The sequence below is a fragment of the Hemicordylus capensis genome, chromosome 1, assembly GCF_027244095.1.
Source record: "Hemicordylus capensis ecotype Gifberg chromosome 1, rHemCap1.1.pri, whole genome shotgun sequence".
NCBI classification, from domain to species: domain Eukaryota; kingdom Metazoa; phylum Chordata; class Lepidosauria; order Squamata; family Cordylidae; genus Hemicordylus; species Hemicordylus capensis.
Window position 1 is genome coordinate 147,603,108 of NC_069657.1, and position 20,810 is coordinate 147,623,917.

At 46.7% G+C, this 20,810-nt stretch overlaps 1 protein-coding gene across 2 annotated transcripts in view; it reads right to left on the reverse strand.

The window, feature by feature from the left end:
• Window positions 1-20,810, reverse strand: part of ASIC4 (acid sensing ion channel subunit family member 4) — a 110,978-nt gene that overhangs the window by 30,103 nt on the left and 60,065 nt on the right. Inside the window, exons 1-3 of one of the 2 annotated variants that reach the window (XM_053285726.1) lie at window positions 9,241-9,929; window positions 5,058-5,202; window positions 2,489-2,616 (exon numbers count right to left, since the gene is read on the reverse strand). In XM_053285726.1, coding sequence (XP_053141701.1) covers window positions 2,489-2,616; window positions 5,058-5,202; window positions 9,241-9,831 — 864 coding nt within the window. In that variant the 5' untranslated portion in view covers window positions 9,832-9,929. Of the gene's footprint in view, window positions 1-2,488; window positions 2,617-5,057; window positions 5,203-9,240; window positions 9,930-20,810 lie in introns of those variants that run through there. The other variant, XM_053285735.1, reaches the window with a different exon arrangement.

Below are 20,810 nucleotides of genomic sequence, written 5' to 3' on the forward strand. Positions count from 1 at the left end.
TGTCGTGTTATAACATGCACAGAACTTTGTGCGGAATGTGAGCCATTGTCTTTTGGCAGCAAATAGCCACTTTAGGAGCAAGAGGACGGTGTAAGATGCAGAGAGGGGGCAGGATTAACTCTCCTCCCTGTGCACCTGATCTGCATCCCCCCTGATTCTCCTTCTGAAAAAAGAAGCACCTCCAGTCCTAACGAAGGGCTTAACATAATGTGTACTTCGGCCCTCAGAGTGTAAGTTGAGTAAGTCCCCTGTTCAAATCTCATCTGAGAACACTCGGTTGCTTTAAGGAAGGCCCTGTCTTCACAGCTTCCAAGCCCCTTCCCTTCCAGTGTGCATTGTCAGGATAATGCGGGCCTACTTTACAAGGTTGGTGTAAGGTTTACTGAAATAATGTACATATGTGAAGCACTCTGAGTACCTGAAGCTGTATGCGACCTAAGTATTAGTACTAAAAGGCAGAGGGTCTGAGTGTGTGTTTGTCTTCTCCAAGATCAATATCTAATGAGAAAGCATACCTAATGTGACCAATCAACCTCCTTCCAACAGATGCTGACAGAATGCCAGATGGCAAAGAAATGAACCTTCATATGACAAATATGTTGACTTAACACTTTTTACTCCGAACATTTCTTTCATTGTGATGCTGTGGAACACTCTGAGCCCAGAAATGAACCTTTTGATGAATACTCAGAGTTGCCATTAGGCTGGAGGGAAAGATGGTTGTTCATCTGTATATGCCAATTCATGGATATGTATGAAAAAATATAAAACTGCCCACTGCCTAGCACTAAAACTGAGCTAAAATTAAAACAAAGCAAGGTGGCATCCATGGAGTTTAATTTTAATGTGGTAAGGGAAGGAGAGGAGGCATTACATTGACACAGTTCACTGCAGTTAACGGAATCCCTGATAAAGGAACACTTCTCAAAGGATTCTTGGATTTTTGTATCTTTCTCATCTTGAACCAGCTCTGCATAGTTCAAATCTGATTACAGGAACTGTACTTTTGCATCTCAAGCTTTCCCTCTGACTATAATGCTTACAAAAGAGCTGTAATTTAGGTACCTCCTCCAGGGCCATTAATAATAACATGATAAAGTATGCCTTCATTTTCTTTTTCGGGCATATGTATCCACAGAGGTGGGGGGCAAAGGACCCCCAATAACTGTTCTCTTCAGACAGAGGGAGACTGCAGAAGGAGGGCTCCATGACTATATTTGGCCTTTCTGTGGCCCTGTCTATACAACATTATACAATTTAAATGGCTTTTAATTGTTTTAATTGATTATTTACTTTGTCTTTATCTGTTTTTATTTCTGTATTCATTTAGAGCCATCTGTAGCAAAAAATTTAATGAATGAATAAAATAAAATAAAATAAAATAAAATAAAATAAAATAAAATAAAATAAGGGTTTTTAAAAATACCACTTTAACATCATGAGTGCCCTCACAGAATCCAGGGAATTCTAGTTTTTTGAGGTGATGAGCTTTCTCTTTTAGAGATCAGAATGCTCACTAAACTACAACTCCCAGGGATCCCTGGAAAGATGCAATAACTGTTAAACAAGGTTAGATCTGTAGTGCAGACATGCCAATTACAGGGGGTGGGGTTGGAAAGGAAAAGCAAAAGCCTCAAATCATTGGCAAACATTTCAGGATCTTTACTCAAACTGCATTAGGGCTGACTGAAAAGCTATAGAGTTTATTGAATAGCACTGAAATGTGTCATGTTGCTATTTATTCATTGATCAGCAAATGAAACTATTCCTTTGTTTAATTCCTCCATAAGCAATGACCTGATTAAAATTCTATCTGACCCACCACAGTATGATCCTCTAACTTAGGGCTGCACGACTTTGGCCCTCCAGCAGTTTTTGAACTACAGCTCCCAACATTCCCAGCCACAGTGGCCAATAGTCAAGGACGATGGAAGTTGTAGTAGAACATCTGCAGGAGGGCCGAAGTTGTGCAGCCAGCTATAACTAAAATCCACTGCAGTAGCACACTTCCTGTTTCTGTATGTGGGCTGGAGGAGGGAGAGAGAGATGCCTTACTTCAGTCCCACTGCCAATGTTCTTTGGTGGCAAACCTTCCTCTCCCTTGGCGGCTTGGCTGGTTAAAACAGGCCAGGAAAGAAACCTGTGAATTTGCAAGACACCAGATTTCTATTGCAATGAATTTCAGGACCGGATTCAGTGCATATCCCTTGTGGGATGTTTGACTAACATAGTAGCAAAGAAACCACTAACGTTGCATCTCTGACAGCTCACAAGGGGAGTTTCTATATTAAAAATTCCTTGTTTAAGTTAGCAGATGCTTCATCTTTGTCATTCTGTTCAGTGTGGCAAGGACTGCCTGTTACTTATCCTGCCATTGCCACAGGCACAGCTGCCTATGCCCCTTACCATTCTTAGACACACACCCCACACACCACAATCTCCAGATCCACTTCTCCTTCAGCTGGAGCCCAGGTCTCAGGCCTCTTACCCGCTGCTCCTGGCAGGACACAAAGGTCTGGAAACCAGGGGAGACTCCAAATCCCAACTGGTGGATGTAGGGTGGCTCATCCTGGCTGTGGATCTGTACCCGAATTCCAGCTTCAAATGATGTCTCATCTGCAAGAGGAAGGAACAGAGCCACAGTTATGATTTGGCAGACTTCAGCTGGAAAAGAACTGACAGCTATTTTAAAGTGTGGTGTGGTGGTCCGTGTAACCGACTAGGACTGGAGACATCCAGCTTCCAATCCCTACTCAGCTGCGAACCTCAGTGGGTGACCGTGGGACAATCATCCTCTCTTGACCTCACTTATCTCACAGGGTTGATGGGAGGATAAAATGGGGGAGAGGAAGACCCACTCCAGGGGCGGAGCTATCATTGGGCAAACGGGTTCAAAGAACCCGGGCTGCGCCCAATCAGGGGCCGCGCTTCACAGCCCCGACACGCCCCCCGCGACCGACTGTGGGGGTGCTAGTCTCTGCCGGGAAGAGCCACTCCTGGCTGTGCTGTGAACGCAACGGCAACCTTTTAACTCCTGAAGGGGCTGCGCAGCCCCTTTGGGAGCTAAACTAAGGCTGGGTCAGCCAGGAGCCCCCCAGTAATGTTGCTTTTTGTAATTGGCTGATGGTGATATCTGTGACCCCTATGGTGTTGAGGTGCTCTTCAAGGTCTTTTGGAACTGCACCCAGGGCGCCAATGACCACTGGGATTATTTGGGTCTTCTTCTGCCACCGCCTTTCAATTTCAATTTGTAGATCTTTGTATTTTGTGATTTTTTTTTCTATTTCTTTTGCTTCTATTCTGCTATCCCCTGGTATTGCTATGCCAATTATTTTGACTTGTTTTTCTTTCTTCTCGACTACAGTTATATCTGGTGTATTGTGTGGCAGGTGTTTGTCTGTTTGTAGTCGGAAGTCCCATAATATTTTTACATCTTCATTTTCTTCAACTTTTTCAATTTTATGGTCCCACCAATTTGTGGCTACAGGTAGCTTGTATTTTTTGCAGATGGTCCAGTGTTATCATCCCTGCTACCTTGTCATGCCTTTGTTTGTAGTCAGTCTGTGCGATCTTTTTACAACAGCTGATTAGGTGGTCCACTGTTTCATCTGCTTCTTTACAAAGGCGGAACTTGCTGTTTGTGGTTGATTTTTCGACTTTGGCTCGTATTGCATTTGTTCTTAGTGCCTGTTCTTGTGCAGCCAGTATTAAACCCTCTGTTTCTTTCTTCAAGTTGCCATTCTTAAGCCATTGCCAGGTCTTGGTGATGTCTGATTTTCCATTTATATTGTACAAATATTGACCATGCAGTGGCTTATTTCTCCATTTTTCTGCTTGATTCTTGACTTGTTCTTTCTTGTAGGCCTGCTTTGTTTCATTGGTGTTGAATAGTTTCGCATTATTGACCATCTGAAGTGCATCTTCTTCACTATCCTTTATATATTCCTCAAGTCCTCGTTTCTCCTCCTCTACTGTTTGATGGACTTGCAGCATTCCTCTTCCACCTGAGCTGTGAGGGAGGTATAGCCTATCTACATCACTGCGGCGGTGTAGAGCATGATTGATGGTCATTATTTTCCTGGTCTTACGATCTAGTGTCTCTAGCTCTGCCTGGGTCCAGTCTATTATTCCTGCAGTGTATCCGATAACAGGTATAGCCCAGGTGTTTATGGCTTGTATGGTGTTCCCGCCATTGAGTTTGGACTTTAGGATTTTTCTAACTCTCCTGATTTATTCACTTCCAATTTTTCTTTTAACTTCAGTGTGTGCTATGTTATCAGCCTGGAGAATGCCCAAGTATTTGTAATGTTTTTTCTCTTCCAGGTTCTTGATGTTGCTTCCATTGGGCAGTTCTATTCCTTCTGTTTTTGTTATTTTCCCTCTGTTCATTATTAATGCAGCACACTTGTCTAGTCCAAACTCCATTGCTATATCGCTACTGAATATACGGACAGTGTTTAGCAGTGATTCGATTTCTGACTGGGACTTTCCATACAACTTCAGATCGTCCATGTACAGCAGATGGTTGATTTTACTTGATGTTTTAGATGTTTGGTATCCGAGGCCTGTTATTGTTGTTGTTGTTATTATTATTACAATTCAATTTCTATACCACCCTTCCAAAAATGGCTCAGGGCAGTTTATACAGAGAAGCAACAAATAAATAAGATAGATCCCTGTCCCCAAAGGGCTCACAATTTTAAAAGAAACACATGATAGACACCAGCAACAGTCACTGGAGATACTGTGCTGGGGGTGGATAGGGCCAGTTACTCTCCCCCTGCTAAACAAAGAGAATCACCATGTTAAAAGGTGCCTCTTTGCCAAGGGGTTATGGAAGTTGTAGGTCAACATCTGCAGAAGTGCTGAAGTTAAGCAGCCCTGTTCTACTGGCTGAGCCCTGACTGGCCTTTGGGCTGGTCAGTGCCAGCCATGATACATATCAAAGTACTGGGCAAGCAGAGAGAAAGATACTAGGGGGGCATGGGGTTAGTGCTGTTGGCATAATGACTATTTTTCTCTCTTTGGCCTCCACCCATCAGCGCCCCAACTCTTACTGGTTTCTCTCCAAATGGGCAGGTACTCCTCCTGCTGGATGTCCAACATGATCTCCAACCCGTTGCCCATCCCACTCTGGCGAGTCACCCATGGTTTGTTCCGGTCACCATTGAATGTGTAGCATTTCCCATAGCGTGTGTAGACCTGTGGAGGAAGGGATGAGAGAGCACCATTATGCCTAGAACTTCAACAAATTCAGCATGTCCAGCCAGAAGGTGCAGGAAACTACTGAAATTATCCCTTTGTGATTCCTGGTCTGGACTCATTCTTCACTCTGTCGTATCCCAGTTTCATGCTAGATCTAGCATAGGTCTATCTGCCTGAAAGCTGGTTTCTTCAGCTACCTGGCTACTGTGATCATATCAAGAGCATGTACTGTAGGAGCGAAGTAGGATAGAAGGAGGGGTAAGCAGTGAGGTGGCCAAATTTGCAGAGGATACCAAACTCTTTCAGGTAGTGAAATCCAAAATGGATTGTGAGGAGCTCCAAAAGGATCCCTCCGAACTAGATGAGTGGGCAACAAAGTAGCAAATGTGGTTCAATGTTGGCAAGTGTAAAGTGATGCACATTGGGACGAAAAACCCCAACTTCAAGTATACGTTGATGGGATCTGAGCTGTTGGTGACTAACCAAGAGAGGGATCTTGGTGGTCGTGGTGATCAACTTCCGTGTTGACTCAATGCGCGGCAGCTGTGGAAAAGGCCAATTCCATGCCAGGGATCATTAGGAAGGAGATTGAAAATAAAACTGCTAATACTATAATGCCCTTATACAAAACTATGGTGCGGCCACACCTGGAGTACTGCGTACAATTCTAGTCACCACATCTAAAAAAAGGACATTGTGGAACTGGAAAAGGTGCAGAAGAGGGCAACCAAGATGATCAGGGGCCTAGAGCACCTTTCTTATGAGGCAAGGCTACAACACCTGGGGCTATTTAGTTTAGAAAAAAGACAACTGCGGGGAGACATGATAGAGGTCTATAAAATCATGCATAGAGTGGAGAAAGTGGATAGAGAGAAAGTCTTCTCCTTCTCACATAACACTAGTACCAGGGGTCATCCCATGAAATTGATTGCCAGGAAATCTAGGACTAACAAATGGAAGTACTTTTTCACACAACGCATAATCAACTTGTGGAATTTTCTGTCACAGGATGTGGTGACAGCCAACAACCTGGATGGCTTTAAGAGGAGCTTGGATAACTTCATGGAGGAGAGGTCTATCACTGGCTACTAGTCGGAGGGCTATAGGCCACCTCCAGGCTCAAAGGCAGGATGCCTGAGTACCAGTTGCAGGGGAGTAACAGCAGGAGAGAGGGCATGCCCTCAACTCCTGCCTGTAGGCTTCCAGTGGCATCTGGTGGGCCACTGTGTAAAACAGGATGCTGGACTAGATGGGCCTTGGGCCTGATCCAGCAGGGCTGTTCTTATGTTCTTATGAAGGACACATACATGACTGAGAAAGAGTTTATTTTTATTTTATTATTTATTTAACATATTTATATATTGCTTCAAACTTGCATCTCTGGGTGGGTTACAATTAAGAGAGGTTCCCATTCTTAAGAGAATCAGGTGAATCAGCTGCATTTGGGGGCTTCCCAGACACATCGGTCTGATCACTGTGGGAAACAGGATGCTACCCAGCAGTGCTCTCCTGACATACACTGTGTCTCATGAATAGGCAGCCAGTTCCAACTGAAGCCATCTCTGGAGACTTTTTCTCCCCAGTATTGTTCACAATATCAAGCCATTAATTGTTACCTGGGGATTAATGCAGATTTCTGGAGACTCCGGGCCAAACCTAGAGGATTGGCAACCCAACCTACGAAATATGTTAAGAAACCACACTAGGTCCTTGGACACTGTGTGGGGTTGGGGGTGGGCTGGGAGACAGAGAGAGGTGCAAAAGAGACATCACTCTGCAGGATCATTCTGCAGGGAGAGACTGGGATGAACCATAACTAGAGGGCAACAAACCCCAAAACCAAGCTCTGCTGCCACCCAAGGTGTGATCTAGGACCCTCAGGAGCCACATCCAGGCTCCTCAGGAAGCCAGCTGCCCTCCCCCCGCCCTGCCCCAATCCTAAGTGCTCCTTCCGTCATCAGGTTGTCTTGTCTCAGGATTCCGACTCTGTTAATTCTACACAGCAAATAGCTCTTTCTTTGGCCATTAGCTGACCTAATTGTCCTTGGCTCAAGCAATGAACACACATTGAACCCCTTAGCCCTTTGGGGTTCATCAAAAACCTTGTAGGATGTGTTGATTTTGTAGAGTCTAGATACACACAATACCTCTTGACTATCCCAGTTCAGCACCTTCAACCACACAGAACTTGCAGTTTATGACAAAACAAGCAAGTAGTTTATTAAGGCAGATAATAGGTACAATAAGAATGCTGCTGAGACACTAGAGAGAAGCAATATTGATCGCCAAGAAAGCAAAACTTAAATTGAAGCTTAGCTAGTATTTGATGATGTTTCTCAAACCCCAGCGTTTTACCAGTACACTAAGATCCATGTTTTGGGTTCAGGTTTCATAGAATCCCAATCCACTGGTGCTCATCTCTTCCGAGTGACAAAACCTCTCTTTCCTGCAAGCATTTAGCTTCCGCAGCTTCAACCTTGTCATTCCCCCTCTCCCTTGTAGGTTGCTTCATCAACTCTCCCTGCCATCTCTGCTATGCAACAATGAGGAGCTCCAATTACTCCCATAATGAAAAACCCTAAGGTTCCCTGAAATACAGCCTGAAAACTCCTGGTTTAGAGGGACAATGGTTACGCTACTTTTCTTATACTGGCTGACATACTGTGCAATGGTATGTCAGCCTAGTAATGCTGCATACATGCCAATTGCATATGCTTTGCCAACTGCACGCATGCAAAATTTGCACAGGTGTTACTCAAGGGCAAGCCTATTATTTCCAATGGCCTTACTCTTGAGTAATGTTATTTGCACACATTTTGCATTTGGGCAACTTGTGTACATGCAGTGTTACTAGGCTGTTGTACTATTGCAACTGACTTCTGGTGCAACATGTCTGGTAGGGGAAATCTTCCAGATATAGGGGAAATGAGCTTTGTCTAACCCTATACAACTAGAGATGGCTTCCTGGCTTATTCATGTTTTGGTGGAGGATGAGGACTGTGGGAAGCCACATTTCAACAGCTGGAAGCTGTCACAAACACAATCACTTTGGACCAGCTGCTAGGCTGCATGGGACTAAGTGGATTAGGGCAGTAAAGGTCCTTGCAGCAGCTCCATGATTGTTCTGCAGTTCAGCTATACAACTCTTGTGGGACGATTGAGAAGGGGTAGCCATGGCCTGGATCCCAAGTTAGGCAGTTTCTCTGCCACATTGAGGAATGTTGTCCTTCCACAAGGCAGGCGAGTACTAGACCCAAAGACCTCTGGTAGGGTCACAGCTGCAGTCTGTAGGTGACATACAGAGCAAGGACACACCAATGCAGCAAGAGAGTAGCCCAACAGGACTTCCAGAATAACTGCATCGGTGCAATGGGGAAGGGGTGATTTCTGATGCCCTCCCCTTCCCCAGAAAGCTCTCTGTGCCACCCAAAAATATGTACCCAAAGGTTGTGGGACCCTCAGGGACATATTTCTGGGTGCACAGAGGGCTTTCTGGGGAAGGGGGGGGGGAACCACCACTCGCCTGGTGCAGTTAGTTACTTGGGAAGTTTGTTTATTTCTTTCCATTAAGTTCTGCTACACTGCTCTCTCACTGCACCAGAGGCATTCTTGCTCTGTATGCCAGCCAGTGATACAAATGGACCACTCGCCTCCCTGGTTGAAGTTCTGTTCCCCTGCCCCCACCCCCATGGGGGCATATAACAAAAGCACACCCTTTTATCGAGGATTAATGAATCATACTAGAATAATGACAACCATCCAGTTCAAGCTGCTAATGGCAATGAGAATCCCAGCACCACGTTTCTAGCATGCATTGAAAAAGTATGGAAATCCTCCCTTGTATAATTCTTTACCTCCTCTGCTGCATCATTATTCTTCTTCAACAAACAAACAAACAAACAAACAAACAAACAAACAACAACAGGGAACTCAAGACTTTTAAGGGTGAGCTGTGTTGTTTTAAATGACCCTCTGTATCCTTACAGCTCTTTACCCCTCCTCCCTGGGACTGGGTATAACACGGAAGCCACTCACAGGGGTGAAGTCTTGGGGCCCACAAGGCTTGCCCCGGAAGTGACACTCCAGGAGCATGTCCTCAATCTGATGACCCAAGCGATGGAAGAAGCTCTCCATTGTGTGTGGCGAGAGGCGTGGTGGCAGGAATCGCGAGTAGTTGGCCAGGTGGCTAAGCCAAGGGCGTTGCTCTTCAGGCAGCTCCTCCAAGACAGTGGGCAGCAGTGAGTGGTTCTTATAGGTCAATCCCAGCCAGTACCCCACTGAATATAGATCAGGCCTCGTGAGCTGCAGGAAGCGTGTCGGGTTGTGGTTGCAGAAGGTCACTGCAGGGAAGTGCATCCATGGGGCCCAGCGCATGTGTGCCCGAGTGTGCACTGGCTTGGAGTGCAGGTATTGCATTCGGTTGGCTGACCACGTGCACAGCAGCCCCAGTGAGGCCAAGAAGGCCCCACTCCAGAACAGCCGCTGGGTCCAGGACTGCTGCCGTGAGCCCATGTAGTGCAGCCCATGCAGATGGGTCACACGCAGGAAGCGGGCAGTGATTCGAGCCAGGGAGCCATCCAAGTTGGGTACAGAAGGGGGCCCATCTGGGCAGCAGGACAGGGGCATCTTCAGCAGCTGGGAGCCTCCAAGCTCAACAGATATCACAGGGCAGAGTATCCTAGCTCTTCCCCTGGGCTCTAACCAAGGGCAGCCAACATTCTCCTCGGTAGTGTTTTGCTTTCTGCAGGGAGCCCACAGTCCTTCCCACCTCCACCGTGTGCCAATTGTGTCAGAGATGCCTCTAGCTGCTCTTTGATGTGCGAGGGGAGGGGCAGATCCCAACATCAAACACCTTCCCTTCTTTGCCCTTAATTCCTCAAAACAGCCTTATCGGTCCCACCGGAGAGAGGGCTGAAGGTACTCACCGAGGGTGCCCTACCCCCTGGGGAGGGGAGTGCCTGCATCATCCCATTCTCTTTACACATTTAATTGGTTACACTGACCTCATGTCTGGGTTCCACAAATATCTGTTCCTTGGGATCTCCGTAAGCAGAGCAAAGAGAACACCTGTGCCCTAGGCATTACTAGGGTACCCTGCCCTATAGGCTGTGACTAAATTGCTTGGTGTGAGTACCAGATCCACTGCTTGCTGGCTCCAAAGTACCCACCCCTCAAATTCGAGAGTCTCCCTCCCTCCCTGGGTCCTACGCACCAGCATAACTGCCAACACAGGACCCTTTAATCAATACCGCCTCCAACTTGCAGATGGCATTGCTGTCTCCAGTGTTCAAAGGGAACCACTGTCAGTTCACTGCAGAGACTGTGACAGCACTGAAGCTTCATTTGCTAGTGTTATGCAGTGGCAGCAGTCTTATCGGATCTCCTCCCCAGCATCAGTCACAGCAAAATGCTGAATTCTCAGCTCCCTTGGAAATATCAAGAGTTTGAAACTATGGCTAGCCACTCAGTTGAACGGCCCAAGCTGTGTGCAATGCAGTTTATAGGAATATAGAACTCCTGTACTTATTGGTATGGAGTGCTACACTCCGTGATGGTTGTCTGCATAGTTTGGGATGGAACGTTGCATTCTGGGACTGCTCTCTCTCTGTAGCTTCTCTATGCTATTATGTTCTGCAATAGAACACTGAATCCTGGAGCTGCCATCTCCATTGTTTTGCATACATATTAGTGTATTATTCACATTACATTGTTGAATGTGTGGGGAGGTGGGAGCGGGCCTGTATGCACTGCCTCTGCTTCTGGCCTGCACATGTTCAGTTTAATATGTGTACAGAGATCGTATCTGCACACACCTGTACCTACAAAGGGCCCTTTCCGTGCAATCAGGAAATGTGTGAATAGTGCTACCGTCTCCGTGGTCCCGAGTGGAGCATTACTTGTTGGGATTGCATAGCACACAGACAAGGAGGATGGCTGCATAATGGATTTATTCACTGTGAGTTCTTAAGTGTGGTGTTAAATATTGGGATTGCTGTTTCTAATATCCAGGATCAATGTTTGCACTCTGAAATTTATTTTGGGCTATGTTTCCAGCCCGCTCCCCTGGCCCACAGCGGCGTGTTGCATGGCTTGCTGCCTCTATTGTCCAGGGTGAAGCATTTGAATGTTGGTTTATGGGCTGCACCATCATACTGAGGGATGACAGTAGCTACATTTTCACACATACCCCCTCCCCTCTCCACTGTTTTGATCTCACAGAGCAGCCACCGAGCATCTTGTGAACCATCTAATCCACACAATAAATCCCTACTACCATCTCTTCTTTCTGGGCCAGCTGAAGTTACCTCGCACCAAGCATGACCCAGTTCCACAGTATACTGCCTTGGCCACCCCTGCTAAGCAACATACAAGTGGCACAGCCTGAGGCTATCCTGCCATGGTTGCATGCCTCTTATGCTCTCCGCCACCCTACCACATTAACCCAGCACAGTTTGCATCCGGAACCCCTTTAATGCAGTTTCCCTCCCATGCTCTCTTTCCTTCTCTTCTTCCACTCATGCCACATGCCCCTGTAGAGTTTGGGAGCCATCCGCTCATGTTTTGCTGTCCCTTCAGCTGGCCAAGCACAGAATCCTCAGACCTCTCCAACTATTAAGCTGAACCCTTCTCAGGTCATTCATGGTCCAGTCGCCTCTCCTCCCTGGGTGGGAGCTGTGTGGTGAAATTGCTTTCAGGGGGGACTCAGATAGGATGAGTTTGGGCAGAGATTGTTTACTCTATCACCCACCTGGCAGTAACACAAATAATAATATGAATAATATGCTGAATAACTTTCAACAAAAAGTTCACAAACTGGTTCACATAACAGAGAAATGGGTGGTGGTGGTGGGGGAGAATGCCCCAAAGGGGGTCACAATCATTAGGGAGGGGAGGGCCCACAGCAACAGCCCACTGGGGAAAAAATGCTATGCTGCGAAGAATAGGGACCGCTGCTCTTCCCCTGCTACTGAAAATATAAGGAAACCGCCACTTAAATAGGGCCTCGTTGCCCATTCAGCAGGGGCAGCCTGCCATTCACCCCACAGCAGTCCTCCCATGAGGCAAGGTGAGGTGAATGTTTCAAGTGGCAAATTATTGCCCCCTGCCACCCTTTCACCATACAATCAGGTCTTCATTGAGTCGTGGCACAGTCATTGCTCGACAAAGAGCTGCTCCTCTCCTCCTGCCTGTCCTCTTTACTCTCCTCAGAGGTGCACCGAGGTAATTTTGGAGCCTGGACCTAAAGCCCCCCCCCCCCCCCCCCCGGCCACCGTATTTTTAACACATTAAGGCAACCACACCACCCAAGACAGACTAAAAAGGATTTGGAGGCCCCCAGGGGGTTTGGAGGCCCTGGTGTCTGGCCTGGAGGTCCAGGGGTAAGAGCGCCTCTGCTGCCCGTACCCTTCCCTTGCTTGCTGATGGGCTGATAAGATGGGGGAGAAGCTGAAGAGGAAATGAGGAAAGGCATGAGAGCATTGTAGAGTGTGGGGGCGGGGAGTTGAGGTTTATTGTCCTTCTCTCCCCCATCTCAAGCCACCATACTTAGTTCCCAGCTTGACATTTTTATACTGTGAGGCCCCATGACACCCTTAACACTTTTGAATGACTCCACAGCAACTCAGTTCATTGTAAGGTCCTGGGGTGGAGGTGAGGGTGAAGCAATGGAAGCCTTGCTCTGCTGCTTCCTGTCAAGCTTGGCCACACTGTCCCTTCTAACCCTTCTAGCCTCCCCTTCTCCACCAATGAGGCATTTCTCACTCTCTCAGGGAAAGGTCAATGGCTCTGAGGACTCAAGGATTACCCAACAATCTCACCAAGAAGGAGGGAGAGAAGGTCTATGCGCAATATGGCAATGAGACAGCCTTCCCCCTGGCTTGTTTAAAGTCCTTCACATGAGTATTTCGTATCTCCTGTCTGCGACACAGGAATGATGAAAGCTATCAGAGTGAGGGGACCAGCGGACTGGAAAGTAGCTAATGTAACCCCCATTTTCAAAAAGGGATCCAGGGGAGATCCGGAAAATTACAGACCGTTTAGATTAACCTCTGTGCTGGGTAAATTGCTGGAAAGCATTCTGAAGGACAAAATTGTTAAACATAGAGAAGAAACAGGCCTTGCTGGAGGAGAACTAGCATGGCTGGTTCTCACCACAATGGAGGGAAGTAGAATTGGGGTCCCCCAAGGATCTGTACTGGGACCAGTGCTCTTTAACTTGTTCATAAATGATCTAGAAATTGGGATAAGCAGTGAAGTGGCCAAATTTGGGCCATTTACTATTTAGGGTATTTAGAACTATTTAGGGTAGTGAAATCTAAAACAGACTGTGAGGAGCTCCCAAAGGATCTCTCCCAGCTGGGGGAGTGGGTGACAAAATGGCAAATGCAGTTCAATGTAAGCAAGGATAAAATGATGCATATTGGGGCAACCCACCCCCTCCCCCCAACTTCATATATATGCTGATGGGATCTGAGCTGTCAGGTGACCGAGATGATTGGGGGCCTGGAGCACCTTCCTTATGAGGCAATGCTTTTTAGTTTGGAAAAGAGGCAACTATGGGGAGACATGATAGAGATGTATAAAATTATGCATGGAGTATAGAGAGTGCACAGAGAGAGATTTTTCTCCCTCTCACCACACTAGAACCAGGGGTCATCCCATGAAACTGAAGGCCAGGAATTTTAGGACCCCCTGCAACAAAATGAAGTACTTTTTCACACAGCACATAATTAATCTATGGAATTCTCTACCATGGGATGTGGTGATGGCCACTAGCTTGTATGGCTTTAAAAGGGGCTTAGACAAATTCATGGAGGACAGGTCTATCAATGGCTACTAATCTGGTGGCTATGGGCTACCTCCAGGGGAGCAACATCAGGAGAGAGGGCAGGCCCTCAGCTCTTGCCTGTGGGCTTCTCAGAAGCATCTGGTGGGCCACTGTGTGAAACAGGACGCTGGACTGAATGGGCCTTGGACCTGATCCAGCAGAGCAGTTCTTATGTAATCAGGCTTGAGGAGGGGCAACAAAGAGGGTGTTTATGGAGGGAGGGGCAACAAAGAGGTATGCCAGAGGAGGCGGCAAATTTGGGCTTGTCTTCAGGCATCTACCAATCTACTCGCCAGTGGCACATCACCCCAGCCTTCCGGCAAGCAGGACAGCACCACACAGATCTCCTCACCTGATTTCCACAGCCATTTTTGAGAAGGTAAGAAACAGCAAGAATCCTTTCTGAGCAGGAGGCAAGGGCTTCTATTATTTCTTACCATCTCCAGATCCCAGTGCAAATGACAGGAGACCCTCTTCTCTCCTAAGCCCTCTGCCTGTTTGCCAGAAAGGGATCTGAGGGGCGATAGAGGATTGGTGGAGACCACCAGTGATTGCTGGCTGGTGTGCTAAGCTGAAATTTGCGGATCCCTGCTTATCATAAAGCACCATGGAGTCAGAGTCTACAACATCACTTGTCACGGTCTCTTTACACACCTGTCTCTCGGTGCTGCCCTCTTCCCTCCCCTCTCCAAGCCCTTCCTGTCTGTTTCTGTTGTTCCTGTCACTCCCGGAGGCTCTGAAGTGGCTGCCTGCCAGCTTGCCCCCTGTCTAGCTTGCAGGTTGCCTAACGAGGCCTTCCTGATTACACACTCCACTCATTACCGCCCTAATTCTGCATCACAATTAATTGTGGTAATTAATAAATATTGATTACAGCCAACAATTGGAGCTGATCTCCCTTGGTAATTAAGCATTGCGGAGGCACCAGCCTCTTCCATTTCTGACCTTCCTTTCCCCTTCAGGCTGTGGGAGACAGCAGTCTCTTCCCCCAAGTCCTGAGGGCTAGGGGTGCTAGGGGTACAAACCATACTATGTGATCCGTTCATCCACTAACAAGGAGTACATGAAATCTGCAGATGATTTGAGCTTGGAAAAACTAACCTGGAAAAACTAACATGAGCCTGCTTGGAAAAACTAACCTCGGCCTGACAAAGTGCCAGCCATTCAAGCCATTCAGCTGGAGTTGCCAACTTTTCTCTCTAGCAGAGCTCTTGTGTCCTCAGTTCTACACCTGCCAAACTTCCTGTGCAGCTATTAAAGGCACAAGAGCCCTGCCAGAAAGAAAAGTTAGCAGTCCTACTTTCAACCGACAGAATCTTAAAAGGGATTGTGATACCTCAACAAATGGGGAGCACAGGAAATTTTGGAGAGATGGTGCACTATTAAAAGATGGGGACCCTTTCATACATTACATTGTTCAGATGTATATTTAAGATGTGTTCAGTGTACACCTTAAACAAATGCAAAGTACGAGTGCAACAAATACATCTATTGTACAGGTATTCTCACCATTAAGCCATTACTGGATGTAGCTCCCTATTGACTGCATATAGGGATTCAACAGGGAGTTGACTCCCTGTATACAGTTTTCCTTTGTGCAATGTAGGAACTGGCCCCGAGATGCAGCCCATCTAGTATGAGCCTCCCAAGGCTCAGCAGTGCTATATGGAGAGTAAGAAGAGAGTACCTCTGAGCTTATGGTGTGTGTTGTCCACTTCGTGCCAAATGGCAGTATTTTTATGGCACATCGAGTTTCATTTCCATTTCATTGTTTCTAGCTGTCCAAGTACTAATCTTTCTGTGTGTCCCATTTACACCTGTGTGTCTTCCTCCTGGAATTGCAGACTTGGGTTTTCCATTTGTTCCTTAATAAACCACGAATTTGTGCATTTGTACCAAAGCACCATGCACTCATGCGCATACACACACACAATAAATTTGATGCCATGATGCCATTTGTGCTGAAAAGGTGTGGAGGCCTTAAGACAGCATTGTGAAATGGGTGCCAGAATCATAAAGTGGCTTTGGGTTCCAGATTCATCAGTTAGATGTAGCCTTTGGTACATTATCACAAAAATTAGCAAGGCACAGCCTAGATGCCCTGCATTTATGCCGTGGCACAGATTCATGGTAAACAACAACAAAGGCAGAGGGAGGGAGCACAACTTCTGGCCTGACCAATCACGGGGAAATTTGTGCTTCTTTCAGAAGTGTAATATAACCCAAATTCATGCCTATTAAATTATTATTATTATTTTTTAGAAGTAGTTATGCCTTATCAGCTCAGCACAATAGAACAGCCACGTTTTAAGTCACCTAGTTCTGTAGGTGAGAAGGAAAGGCCCAGCAGTGCTAAATGCTAGTCTGAAATTAATTAATATAGATAGCTCTTTTCTTTTATGTAGAATTTCCTTTTTGATGTCTTATCTTTGCCAAATGTGAATGCCTATATACTGGCTGCACAATCCACTTATTTACCTTAATGGCTCCACTATCAACTTCAGATTGTTTCCTTGATAGCTCTAGGCAGAGGATGCCCGTTTGCTTCATTAACTGTCCAGAGTATTTGGGAATCTCTTTTGACATGGGTAACCGGATATTTTGTGTTCAAAATTCTAATCTTGTTGGACGAGGAGCTTCAGTAGAGAATGAAGATATGTTTTACATTCTGAACACTGAAATAGCTAATTTACATTGGTTACCTTGAGAATGAGTGGCTGTGATCCACTAGACATTACGGTGATTCACATGACCCAACGCTGTCCTTGGAGGCACAGGTGGTGGTGGTGTGCAGAAGCGCCTTTTACCAACTATGGCTGGTATGCCAGCTGCGACCCTACTTGGAGAAGTTGGACCTGACTTCAGTCACTCATGTGTTGGTAACATCCAGATTGGACTACTGCAATGAGTGCTACGTAGGGCTGCCCTTGAAGACTGTCCGGAAGCTTCAGCGCAAGGATGCTCGTGGGTGCAAGTTGCTTCACGAGTATTACACCCATCCTGCGTCAGCTTCATTGGCTACCGGTCCACTTCCGGGCTAGATTCAAGGTGCTGGTATTGACCTTTAAAGCCCTACACGGCTTGGGGCCAGGGTACCTTTCGGACCACATTTGCCAATATGAAGCTGCCAGGGTCCTCTGCTGCTCATCATCTCGGGCCCTGCTCATGGCCCTGCCACTAACAGAGACCTGGTTGGCGGGGACTAGAGACAGGGCCTTTTCGGTTGTGGCCCCTCAGCTTTGGAATGCCATTCCTGAAGAGCTTCGCCATGCTCCCTCCCTCAGTGTTTTAAAATACATCTTAAAACACACCTTTTTAAGGAGGCTTTTTAATGCTCCACTTTTTTGTTATATCAGGTAGGTCCTGTAGCTTTTTATAATTTTCAGTTTTTAGCTGTTTAAATAACCTTTAATTTGTTACCGAATGATGATTGTGGTTTTTAATCTGACAACTTTTTCATTTAATTTAGTTAATTTTATTACTTTTATTGTATCTTGTATCTATCTTATTGTTGTGAGCCGCCCCGAGCAGTAGTGCACTGGAGGGGTGGGGTAGAAATATTTTAAATGAATATATAAATGACCCAATGGAGGGGGAGCTTGAGAGAAGGCAGGAACCCGCTGCCCACATGAGTGCATGGTGGTGAGACAAGTGGTGATTGGGAGGAGGGGAGAAGGTTGCCAGGTATCCCACAACTGGGAAAGAACAGTGCTGCCTGGCCGCTCTTTCCCCCTGGCTTTATGATTAAGATGGGTGAGTGAGTGAGGTAGGAGGCATGCACTTGTAAGCCTGGGTTTGCAACCAGGGCTACCCAGGGGAAGAGTGGCGGGATTGGGAGGCTTCACACGACCAGCCCTACCTGGGCTAGCCCTGTCCTACCCAGGTAGGGCTGGTCATGAGCAGAGGTGCTCTTACCCCTGGACTCTGGGCCCAAAGTCCAGGGCCTCCACACCCCCTTGGGCCCCCCAAATCCTCTTTAGTCTGTCTCGGGTGGTGTAGTCGCCACGCCACACTGGGCAGCCAAGCGTGACTGTGGCCTGTGCCAGGCAGCCGGGCGTGACCTCCGCTTTAGAGACAGTGCGGGGAGTGGGAAAAGAACTATGTGGGGTGGGAATATGTTAAGTTGCATGTTGAAATGTTTCTGCTAATGCATGTTTGCGAAAATATACCTGTTTTATATTCTCACTTTCAGTTGCTGTTTGTGCCCTCAAAAACCCACGTGTTAAAAATACTGCATGCGTCACCGCATGGGGCGGGGGGGGAGATGATGCTTAGCTTGCAGCGGGGGCCCCTCCAAAGGCCTTTAGGTCCAGGCTCCAAAATTACCAAGGTGCACCTCTGGTCATGAGAACAACTTCATTATCTCTCATGCTTGGTTTTGAGGACTTCAGAAAGAGAGAGGAAACTGTTTTATTCAGAAAGGTGGCTCTCTGGATTTCTGCTGGAAGAGATTCATCAGTTTGCATCCATGGCAATTTCCAGATTACACGCGACAACAATGTCACTACGTGTCTGTTAAGTGTGCTTCCAAACTACCTGTGTTTTGACATCACAGTCCCTGCACTGTCACCAAGGTGCCGTTCATACTTCTGATGCCTTCTTTTGGATTTTATTGCTCTTTTACAGTCCTATAATGTTGCATATGCAACACAAATAAATAACCGTATTTTCCCGTTGTAGAGATTTGCGCAACTAGAAAAGACTGCTCCCCCTACTGGTGGCTTTCTGCAAACCCTTTAATTACATTTTCAATTCAATCCCGCCAAGCCAAAGCATTTTACGGTTGTGGTCACCTGTAATCTGGAAAGTACCCATGATGTGACTTGGAACTACAAGTGGGAAGCAGCTGCTTTTGATCAGGAGTTCTGAAAATGTAACCTCTTGCTCCAATGCAATGGAGACTGACTGCCTTGGCAATGCTTGCCAGTATTTGCTAGCCAGCCAGCCAGCTTAGGCTTTTTATTCTTCAAACTGCTTTAATCCTGTGCCTGCTTATTTCAGGTTTCTGCATTAAACGAGATCGTTTACTTAAAAGTATGGTTGCTCGTTTTCCTGAGTTTTCTAAATATGCCCTGCATCTTCTAGGCCAGGGGTAGGGAAACTTCAAGCTCTCAGGTTCTACATCTTTTTTTTTTTTTTAAAACGGGAACCCCAAAGTCCACCAGCTGGAGCCCGGTGCAACATGGTAGGTCAGGGGGTATGTCCTATGAGTGGCACACTGAGATAACTTGCATATACAAGTACACATCTATATCCGAGTCACTACAGATCACAAACATTTAAAACTGGCAGAACAACACAAAGACCTGATTAAAGGCAGCCAGTTAATTTTACAGGTGTTGAGCACTGAAGCTGAGAGATAAATGATTAGCAGAAGGCCAGACACAGCAGGGTCCCCCCCACCCCCCCTCTTGCAATGTTACCTACCATTGTATTGTTAAACTATTAGAAGTCAGAAACTCTTGCCCATCTACTGCAAATCACCCAGGGCAAATGCTTTCTGTGCACTCTATATTTTTTTTCTGTTGAATCTGGGGAGACACTTAATTCCTCAAGAGGAACATCTGGATTTGTGACAAAGAGTTACAAACATTCATGAGAGAAAACCAAACGCTTATGGGTCACAGAAGGCAGAACAGGCTGCTACTGCCATGTGTAATCATGATACGTAAAAACAAACAAACTGTTGGTATGGGTGCATCTTTAGATGGATCCAGCCTCAGAAGCCGTTTTTCAGGCCATTCTCTACTTTCTAACTTCCAAAATCCAGCAAAATTCCTCGCAACCCCAACTTGCCAGCCAGCAGGTGGCAGCACTTGCAAGGAGATGGAACTGTCCCACTTGCATATGGGCGAAGATCATAAAAGATCCCACAGCACCACCCGCTTTCCAGGCCCTACAGACTGGGACCTCCTAGGGGTTAAGACTGCACACTGTGTGCAAGAGCAGTGTACGCTGTCACATTTGCAGTGACTGCACACATTTATTTCAGTCTGTGTACACAAACACTCATGTCAGGAAGCTGCTTCCCCTCCTGGCTGCTTACCATAAGCACACACACTTCAGACATGATGGTGTCTATTACCATACGGATTCATGTGGCTCATTCTTAAACTGCAGTATGGGGAATGACCCTCAAATCCATAGCCTCCTAATCCTACAGGCAGCGTTAGACAAGTTTAAGTTAAAAAAAGAACCGTATCCCTCAATTAACAGCGGCCACTACATAGTCAAGCCCTCGGGGCCCAGGACAGGGAAGAAAGGCACAGGGTGGGGAGCAGGATTTTTGACACAGTCACTTCTAGTGTTGTCTGTTGGCCCCTTTCTTCTGGCTTCCTCAAGAAAAGGGCATGGATGGAGATGTGTTCTTTGGGGCTGCCTGATGTGAGATATTTTAGGCAGCTTTGTCTTCCCATATCCTTTAGCTCTCTAGGATGATCCTTGCTTTTGAGGATGTTTTAATGCATTTCTGGGGGTGGGTTGTGTATGTGCAGGGAGAGAATGTCTACGTCCGAGGAGGACGGGGCAAGAGCACAATGCAGGAGGGGAAATGAGTGAGCATGTGCCTGCATGGGAGGGCTCTGCAAGGGGTATGTGAGCATCTGTATGTAAGAAGGGAGGCCAATACAGTTACATTGGCAGGGCACTGTGTGTCCATTTCAGGAGCACTGTCTGTGGGTTTCTGGGACATAGGAAGCTGCCCTATACTGACCGAGTCAAACCGTTGGTCCATCTAGCTCAGTATTGTCTACACCAGGCCTGCTCAACTTTGCCCCCC